This window comes from Stegostoma tigrinum, chromosome 25 (assembly GCF_030684315.1).
Source record: "Stegostoma tigrinum isolate sSteTig4 chromosome 25, sSteTig4.hap1, whole genome shotgun sequence".
NCBI classification, from domain to species: Eukaryota; Metazoa; Chordata; class Chondrichthyes; order Orectolobiformes; family Stegostomatidae; genus Stegostoma; species Stegostoma tigrinum.
In genome coordinates, this window is record NC_081378.1 from 4,556,126 (window position 1) to 4,566,516 (window position 10,391).

Consider the following 10,391-nt stretch of genomic DNA (forward strand, 5'->3'; position numbering starts at 1 on the left):
CTGCCTTCGTGAACTGCTCAAATCTGCTTGTATAGGTTCACCCCTTCTTCTGGAGGAGTTTGATGCAAGTGAGTGGCTTTTCAAAGGGCACTTGAGAATCAACCACATTTGGCTAGTTTGGATTCAAATGTAGGCCGGACTAATGAAGCCTGGTGGATTTCCTCACCTGAAGGCAATAATATAGTTTTAGGAATTTACATTTCTCATCTACCTAGGTGGAATTTGGAATCATGTTCCCAGAGCATTAGCCTCGACCTTTAACTAATTTTACTAATTAAATGATTATTACCACGGTGTTTCCTTAGCCTAAGAAGGCAACTCTCCCAAAACAGTAGACCCTCCATCGTCATGGAGTGCCAGCCTGGATTAGAGGTCAACAGCTCTAAAAAGGCCTTTCAGCCCATTCAGACTGCACTGGTCAAAAACACCACCTGATTATTCTAATCCTATTTTCTAGCACTTGGCCCATGGCCTTGTATGCCTTGACATTGCAAGTGTACATCAAAATACCTCGTAATTGTTCATGGTTTAATGGCTTCATTTGGGACTCTGCTGACTATGGTCACCTAGCATGGTGATGTAATGTCTGAACGAGAACAAGCCAGGTCAGCAAGCATGTCAACAACCTCACTTATTACTCGTTAATAAGGGTTTCTGCCTGCACTACTTCCACGGGCAGAGAGTTCCAGATTCCCACCACCCTCACGTCCCCTCTAAATCTCCTGACCCTTACCTTCAATCTTTGCCCCTAGTTGTTGACCCCTGGACCAAGGGGAAAAGTTTCTTCTTGTCAACATAATTTTAAATCTCTGAAGTGGGACTTAAACTTACAAACTTAACTCTAAGGGAAGGGGATGGGATAGTCATGGTCCTCAGTTATAAGGCATGAGATCAATTTACAAATGTATTATTAACATTTCACGTTTACCTTTCCAGCACTTTACTTGACCCCTGAACAGAGCAATTATTTAAACCTGGAAAGGTTATGACGATATTAGACAAAAGTTGTTTTAAGATCAAGAAGGATTTAGATTGTCAATACAACTTAATGTTCAATTTCTGGTGACACAGTTATTTTATGTGATTATTGATATATATTTTGCAAGTTGTAGGTCCAGGAGTATAACCTCACCACCATAAATTTCAGCATTCAATTAACTAACATTTAAATTTTTCAGTTTTCACAGGAAGATATTGTACCTTATATCAGATTGATAGACTTCCTGGACCGAAGGATTGGATACAGATTCTCCAAGATCAAATTAAATTAGCCAGAAAGCGTTTAAAAAGAGGTTCTGGTAAGTAAGGGAATTTTGCATTTGCATAATTTGTATTTTTCAGTGGCATGTTGGTGTTGCTGACAAGGTCAGTGTCCATTGCCCATCCCTAATTGCCCTTGTTGTAAGTGGCTTGATTTGCCATTTCAGAGGCCAGTTAAGAGTGGGCCAGTTTACTGTATATCTGGAGTTGCACATAGGCCAGACTAGGTAAGGATGGCAGCTTCCCTTCCTTGAAGGATATTAGTGAAGCATTTGGCAATCTATAACAACTAGTGTTTGTTTCGTACTCACCGTCACTGACAAGTTTACATATTCAGCTTACCTAATGGCATTCAAACATGTCTCAAGAGAATTACTCTGGGGCTCTGGATTACTAATCTGTTGACATTACCGTTACATCACCACCCCGTAACAGTGATTATTACAGAAGACTAATAATCTGAATTTTTGAAAAAACTGTATTTGTCTTCATTTTCAAATATTGTGAAAAATTTGAGTAGGGGTTAATGCAACCTCTAAAAATTCTACAGAAGAAAGAACAATCCTGGATCCAAAAACATAGATTCTAAACTTAGATGAAGAATAAAACTTTGGAAGGTCATGCTGTTCCATGACTTTTACAGGTTGCTTTCACGTGTCTTGGAAGTAGTAGCAAAAGTTTAATGATCGGTCTTGACTCTTTAATCTTCCATTCCATAAAATAATCGAATCTGCCTTCTTTAGTTGATTTCGATGTGGATGTGCAAACATTGTGCTGAAATTTACTGTTGACATAAAACAGAGGCAAGAGACACTACAATACTTCAGATTTCTGCCAGGTTAGCCGAAAGGCACAGGGACAGCTCTCTGCAGAGAGGACATGTAATGTATTTTGGGATGAAACAAATGATTGCAAGTGTAAATTCAATGGAATGATGCTGAAATTCTCAAAGAACAGTCTGGGGTGACCAGAGATGGAAATACATAAGACTTAGAATTCAACAGATGATACAAATATTGTTGAATTGTAGATTTAAAAACCAGAACCTGGGCAGTTCAGGAACTGCACAAAGTTGGACAATCTTTCTTGGTACATGCACACTGTATCTATTAATGGAGAGAAGAAAAAGCAGAATAAGGAGATCTCCCAGAACCTTTAAAATGTGGCTGCATAAACACGAGCATGAAAATAGATAGCTTTTCAGTATAGGTTTGGAGGTGGCTGGACTACATATGAGTGTTAGTCGCAGATAGAATGGGATGGAATAAAAAGTGATTTCATTGGAAGAGGAATAATGCTAAGATACTGATTTTCCAGTCTGGAGAGATGGGAACTAGATGTCGTAGTCTCCAGATAAGTGATCAGATTTTCAGGATTGAGATACAGGAAAACCTCTTCACTCAGAAGGCTGTGAATCTTTAGCAACAAAAACAAAGTTGTTGGAAAAGCTCAGCAGGTCGGACAGCATCTGTGAAGGGAAAAAAACAAAGTTAATGTTTCGGGTCCGTTGACCCTTCCCCAGAACAGAATCTTTAGAATCCTTTATTACAGAGAGCTGTGGGTGCTCAATTGTTGAATAAATTCAAGATTAGATAGATGTTTCAGATGAAAGGATTGGAAGTGAAAGAGAATTAAGAGACAGCACAGAAAGGTGTTATTGAGAAGGAAGATCAACTTATTGACTGTTGGAGCAGGCTTGATGGCTTACTAGTTTTATTCTAGATCCTGCATATGCAGAATGTCATTACCTTACTAACTATCTAAGTTGTTTCCATAGATAATCTAACAAATCTGATTCATCTTATTATTTGCAATCTGTGTATTAGATACAATTCTAATCGATTTTTCACTTCTATTTCTAGGCCTGGAACCATTTGAATCCCGCGGAAAGGTGGGAAGCAGTTTTGTTCTAAATCCAGGTAATATTCAGTGACGCTTGTCCTACTGAACACATTTCAGGAACACTTGTCATTCTTCTGCACAATGATATATATGCAGATGTAACAGATGACCTGCACCAGTGAAGTCGCACAAATGATTGAGTGATAATGATCATAACAGAATTGTTTTTGATGGTGTTTCTTTAAGGAAGGAGTGTTGACCATGAGTCTGCTGAACAGAAAGTATCTAATGATCCTTGTAATGTTTGTGTTCGGAAGAACCACCTGCTTCTCTTCAAGTAACGTCATGGAAATGGCCATATGATTGAGTAGAACAAGGAGCTGGGACATGTGAACACACATACAAATACATAAACATATGGTCAGGAGCAGGTCATTTGAGATCCTAGCTTAGTATCTCATCAAAAAGTCCCCCAATAATGCACTCCTTGTGAATTGCTCTGGGATCTTACCATAGAGTATTCCAATCCTGGTGTGGAGGCTGTAATCCTATTAGCGCCGGAATGTTCATCCAGAGACCCAGGGAATATTCTGGGGACCCAGGTTTGAATCCCACCATGGCAGAAAGTAGGATTTGAATTCAATAAAAATCTGGAATTATGCCTAACAATGACCATGAAACTATTGCCGATTGTCAAGAAAAGCCCATCTGGTTCACTAATATCCTTTACGGAAGGAAACTGCTGTCCTTACCTGGTCTGGCCTACACATGACTCTAGACCCACAGCAATGTGTGGTTGACTCAATTGCTCTCTGGGCAATTAGGAATGGGAAATAAATGCTAGCCAAGCCAGTGATACCCAAATCCCTTGAATGAATAAATAAAAACAATAAATAAAATCCAATGACTTTGCGAATAAAGCTCGTCAGACAGAAACTAGAATGGTGCTGTGGTTTTGTTGATTAATAGCACAACTGGAGAAGTAAATAAGAAACAGTGTGTGCTGGAGAAACTAAGCAGATCAGGCACCACCTGTACGGAAGTGAGTTAACATTTCAAATCTAATCTGACTCTTCTTTGGAACTGAAGTGAGTGGAAGTGTAATGGATTTTATGTTGAGAAGGGAAAAATGGGATAAAAGGGAATGTCATAATCTGCAGTATTTTACTTTTATATAATGGTAATGAATTATTGGGCTGTTTGTGAGACTACAATACAAGCTTATACATTTGGAATCATGGTCAGTCATTACCTGTAAAGAAGGAAATGCAGTAATTTAAATTAGATATTTTGCAATGCAGGGTTAAATGCAAAGTCCTCCTTAGTAACAAACTTGAGAGTTTTCTTAGACAAATTAAGCAACAGCTTAACATAGTCATACTCACAGAATCATACCTTACAGACAATATCCCAGACGTCACCATCACCATCCCTCGATATGTGCTGTCCCACCGGCAGGACAGACCCAGTAGGAGGGGGTGGTGCAGTTTATACGATCGGGAGGGTGTTGCTCCAGGAGTCCTTAACGTTGGTTCTGGATCCCACGAAGTCTCATGACTTCAAGTTAAACATAGGCAAGGAAACTTCCTGCTGATTACCACATACCGTCCTCCCTCGCTGACAAATCAGTACTCCTCCATGTTGAACAACACTTGGAGGAAGTACTGAAGATGGCAAGGGCACAAAATGTACTCTGGGTGGGGGATTTCAGTGCCTACCACCAAGAGTGGCTCAGTGATAGTATTACTGATTGAGCTGGTTGGGTTCTAAAGGGTATAGCTGCTAGACTGGGTCTGCGGCAGGTGGTGAGGGAACCAACAAGACAGAATAACACACCGACCTCATCCTTACCGATCTGCTGGCTGCAGGTGCATCTGTCCATGGCAGAATTGGTAAGAGTGACCATTGCACAGTCCTTGTGGAGACGAAGTTCCATCTTCACACTGAGAATACCCTCCATCATGCTGAATGGGACAGACTTCAAATAGATCTAGTAACTGAAAAGTGGACATCCATGAAACAACGTGAGTCATCATTAGTAACACAGTATTCTAGCACAATTTGCCACTTCATGGCCCAGCATATCCCCACTCAACCATTACCGTCAAAAAGGGATCAACCCCAGCTATACCAAAAAAAAAGGTGTCAACCTGGTGAAGCTACCAAATAGTACCACTTGTATGCTAAACAGCATAAACAGTAAATGGTAGGCAGAGCTAAGCAATCCCGTAACCAACAGGTCATATCTGAGCTCTGCAGTCCTGACACATCCGCTTGTGGGTGGTGGTGGACAATTAAATAACTCACTGGAGATAGTCGGCATGGCTTTTTTCAATAGAAATTGTGTTGGACAAACTTTGAGTGTTTTGAAGAGGTGACCAAGAAGATAGATGAACGCTGAGAGGTAGACGTTATCTGCATGGATTAAAACAAGCCTTCTACAAGGTTCCATATGGTAGACTGATTAGTAAGGTTAGATCTCATGGGATGCGGGGAGAGCTAGCCAATTGGATAAATTAGCTTGATGGTAGGATACAGAATGTGGTGGTAGAGGGTTGTTCAGACTGGAGACTGCGACTAGTGGTGTGCTATAAGGAAGAGTGCTACGTCCACTATTGTTTGTCATTTATACAAACAATTTAGATGAGAATATCAGAGGTATGGCTCGTAGGTTTGAGGATCACACCAAAATTGGTGGTATGGTGGTGAAGAAGATTATCTAAGAGAACAATGGGATCTTAATCAACTGGGCCAATGGGCCGAGGAATGGCAGATGGAGTTTAATTGGGATAAATGCAAGCTGTTGTATTTTAGTAAGACGAAACAAGGAAGTGCTTACACAGTTAATGGTCAGGCCCTGAGAGCACTGTCAAATGGAGAGACCCAGAGATGCAGGTACATAGTTCCTTGAAATTGGTGTCACATGTAGACAGTATGGTGAAGAAGGTGTTTGGCATGCTTGCCTTCATTGGTTATGGCACTGACCAGAGGAGTTGGGATGTCAGGTTGCGGCTGTACAAGACATTTTTTTAGTTTATTCATTAACAGGATGAGGGCATCACTGGCTAGGCAACATTTATTGCCCATCCCTAATTGCCCAGAGGGCACTTCAGGGTCAACCACATTGCAGTGGGTCCGGAGTCACATGTAGGCCAGACGAGGTAAGGATGGCAGTTTCCTTCCGTAAAGGACATTTGTGAACCAGATAGGTTTTTCCAACAACTGACAATGGATTCATGGTCATCATTAGATTCTTTATTCCAGATATTTTATTGAATTCAAATTCCACCATCCCAAGACTTGAGCCCGGGTCCCCAGAATGTTATATGGGTCTCTGGATTAACAGCCCAGCGATAATACCACTAGGCCACCACCTGCCTTATAGGCCACATTTGAAGTACTGCATACAATTCTGATTGCCCTGCTAAAGCAAAGATGTTATTAAACTGGAAAGGGTATAAAAAAGATTTACAAGGTTGTTACCAAGACTGGAGGGTTTGAGTTATAAGGAGGGGCTGGATAGGCTGGGACTTTTTTTCCCTGGAGCATCGGAGTCTGACGGGTGACCTTATAGAGTTTTGTAAAATAATGAGAGGCATACATAAGGTGAACAGCCAAGGCCTTTTCTGCAGGATAGGGGAGTCCAGAACTAGAGGGGCATAGGTTTAAGGTGAGAAGGGAAATATTTAAAAGAGACCTGAGGGGCATCTTTTTCTCACAGAGGGTAGTGCATATATGAAAGGAGCTGCCATTGGAAGTTATGGAGGTGGGTACAATTACAACATTTAAAAGACATTTGGGTTGAAACATGGATAGGAAAGGTATAGAGGGATATGGGCCAAATGCAGGGAAATAGGACTGGTTCAGTTTAGGAAAGCTGGTTGGATTCTATAACACATCAGAGTAAAAGATAAGGCTGAAGCATTTGCAGCTATCTTTATCCAGAAGTTGCAAGTGGATAATCTCTCTTGGCCTCGTAGAGTGGTCCCCAGCATCACAGAAACCAGTCTTCAGCCGATTCAATTCACTCCATGTGATATCAAAAAATGATTGGAGATACTGGATTTGGCAAAGGTTAGGGGTCTTGACAACGTTCCAGCAATCATATTGAAGACTTGTGCTGCAAAACTTGCCATTCCGCTGGCCAGGCTCTTAAGGTACAGTTACATCACTGGCATCTACCCAACAATGTGGAAAATTGCCCAGGTATGTCCTGCGTACACAAAGCAGGACAAATCCAAATCAGCCAATTAACACCCAATCAGTCTACTCTCAACCACCATTAAAGTGATGGAAGATATCATCAACATTGCTCTCAAGCAGCACTTGTTTGGTGATAACAGTGTGAAGCTGGATGAACACAGCAGGCCAAGCAGCATCTCAGGAGCACAAAAGCTGACGTTTCGGGCCTAGACCCTTCTTTGGAGAGGGCTCTGAAATAAATAGGAAGAGAGGGGGAAGGAGACCAAAGATGGATAGAGGAGAAGATAGGTGGAGAGGAGAGTATAAGTGGGGAGGGGATAGGTCAGTCCAGGGAGGACGGACAGGTCAAGGAGGCGGGATGAGGTTGGTAGGTGGGAATTGGAGGTGCGGCTTGAAGTGGGAGGAGGGGGATACCAAAACGTCAGCTTTTGTGCTCCTGAGATGCTGCTTGTCCTGCTGTGTTCATCCAGCCTCACATTTTGTTATCTTGGATTCTCCAGCATCTGCAGTTCCCATTATCTCTGATTACTTGTTTGGTGATGCCCAGTTGGGTTCCGCTAGGGCATGTAGTCCCTGACTTCATTAAATCTTTGGTTAAACCATGGACAAAACAGCTAGAAGAGGTGAGAAGATACTGACAGTCCTTGACATCAAGGCGTCCTACCAAAGTAGCCACGGAAACGGATCGTTCTGTCCAAGTCCGTCAAGTGTCCGCAACAAATTTATTCACATTTTCCTGAACTTGGCCCATATCCTTTTATAACTTTCCTATTCATGTACCCTATCCAAAAATATCTTAAATGTTGTAACTGTACCTGCATCTACCACTCCTGATAGTTCATTCCACATATGAACCACCTTCTGTGTGAAAAAGTTGCCGCTTAGGTCCTTTCTAAATCTTTTTCCTCTCACGTTAAAATTAGGTCTTTGAACTCTTCGACCCTAGGGAAAAGACTGAAAACAAGAATCGCTGGCGATCACAGCAAGTCAGGCAGCATCCATGGAGACAGAGCAAGCTAATGTTTTGAGTCTAGACGACTTCATCAGAGCTGAGAGATAAAACATTTGCTATTCACCTTATCTATGCCCCTCATATTTTATAAACCTTTGTAAGGCCACACCTCAACCTCCTAGGAGTGACATTTAACTTGACTGAAAATACTGGCTGAATTTATAACCAAGCATACAGAGTAATGTGATTAAGTTTCATTCATAATAATGTGCAGCATCCTGTTTCATCCTTGATCTTTTGAGTCAGTTTTCCTTCAACTGTATCCCAATTGATTTGTACTCGATAATAACGGTAATTCATGGCTGTTGTTGGTCAGAAAAGAATTTTAAAATTTTGTGTTGACTGTGTTGTTCTGCTCAATGAGCTGATTTTCTTCAAGCAATGACTGATGATCCTGAAATATATGTTTTGTTTCAGGAGGGAGCTCTAATGCAGCCAGTTCAAGCAATATGTGGAATACTTCTGAACCAGGCCGTACAGTTTAAATGTGATATGTGGACAGCTGTTTTTCTAATGCAACACAAACCTTGTAGCAGTTGGATCAAAAAAAGTCCTTTACTCATTCATTTTTTTGTGTGTTTTTCTCTCTCTCCCTTTCTGGTGCATCTCAAAACACCTACACAATCAACTATGTTCCTTTGTAAATCTTCCATTTATTTAATGTTCAAAGTTTACTGTACCTTACTTACAAATTTGTGCTTTAAGTTCTTATGAATCTGTGTTTTGTGTTTGTAATAACCACTCTGTGCTGCTGTCAAGAGTATTGTAAAGAATTTGCAACTGGAACATAAAACATGCACAGAATTCCTCATATAATTTAACAACTAACACCAAAAGATTTCATTAGAAAATTATGCAGAATACACCAAAGCAACATTTCTTTTTCTATAGACAGCTCAATTTGAGTTTAGTATTTAACGGTTTTCTTAAAGCAGTCAATTGAGCATATATTCACCTTGAATGCTACTGCAAACAAAGCAAAAAAAAGCAGGCATAAGATAACAAAATGTGAAGCTGGATGAACACAGCAGGCCAAGCAGCATCTCAGGAGCACAAAAGCTGCCGTTTTGGGCCTAGACCCTTCTTCAGAGAGGTCTAGGCCTGAAACGTCAGCTTTTGTGCTCCTGAGATGCTGCTTGGCCTGCTGTGTTCATCCAGCTCCACACTTTGTTATCTTGGATTCTCCAGCATCTGCAGTTCCCATTATCTCTGATACAAAGAAAGCGGACAGCCTGTTTTGTACTCTTGTGATCTTTCTCTGTGACAGTGGGTATATCATCAGTCATTGGGGTCAAAAATCCTGGAGCTCACTAATTAATAATATTATGGAATGTACCTGTTGTTATGATCCCAGCTGATTTTAATACTAGACAAGTCTAAGGAGGATAAATTCAGTGCAAAACCTTGCTTGTTAGATCTTAAAATTTTTTTTTCAAAGTGACGGTCGGTTGCTGAATACATTCACAAGAGGCTGCCAGTGTCATTTCTCACAAACAATAAAACATCTGTTGATCTAGAGAAAACGTTAACTGTACTATACGACACAAAAGAGAAGTTGGAAAAGTTTCCTTATAGACATCAGAAAAAGATTCAACCTCACGCCATCTGTTTTATCCCAACAATATCTTTCCAAATATTCAAAGTTCAGTGAATAGTCAACATTATCTTCACACTGAAGCTGTCTTGTTCGACTCAGACTGGGACAGTTACAATCAGTTTGTTTTCAGTGAATTTTTGTGCATTCACTACATGCTTTTTCCTTTCATCTGGTGTCTTTCTTCAAGACACCCAAAATAAACTGAAAATTAAACCTGCTATGGGTTTGTTGAGCTAAAAGTAATATGAGTTCCTGAAATTCTGATGTCCTGCTGTCTTGTCTCTACTTTGTGGCACACCCTTGCCCGAACACACATTGCTAACCTTCTGGATTGTTCTCTCAGCCCGTGTCACTGAATTCCTGTCATTCGGCTACAGTTCACATTTTTTTTAATACACTGAGCCCCTGCACTCCAATTAAGATTGTAAAACTAAATTAAAATACATATTAAAAACAAAAGGAACCTCCACCCGTGAG

At 40.7% G+C, this 10,391-nt stretch overlaps 1 protein-coding gene across 2 annotated transcripts in view; it reads left to right on the forward strand.

The window, feature by feature from the left end:
• Positions 1-9,362, forward strand: part of bend7 (BEN domain containing 7) — a 43,651-nt gene extending 34,289 nt beyond the window's left edge. Inside the window, exons 7-9 of one of the 2 annotated variants that reach the window (XM_059654828.1) lie at positions 1,179-1,298; positions 3,123-3,179; positions 8,229-8,677. In XM_059654828.1, coding sequence (XP_059510811.1) covers positions 1,179-1,298; positions 3,123-3,179; positions 8,229-8,236 — 185 coding nt within the window. In that variant the 3' untranslated portion in view covers positions 8,237-8,677. Of the gene's footprint in view, positions 1-1,178; positions 1,299-3,122; positions 3,180-8,228; positions 8,678-8,734 lie in introns of those variants that run through there. The other variant, XM_059654827.1, reaches the window with a different exon arrangement.
• Positions 9,363-10,391: the final 1,029 nt, after the last annotated feature.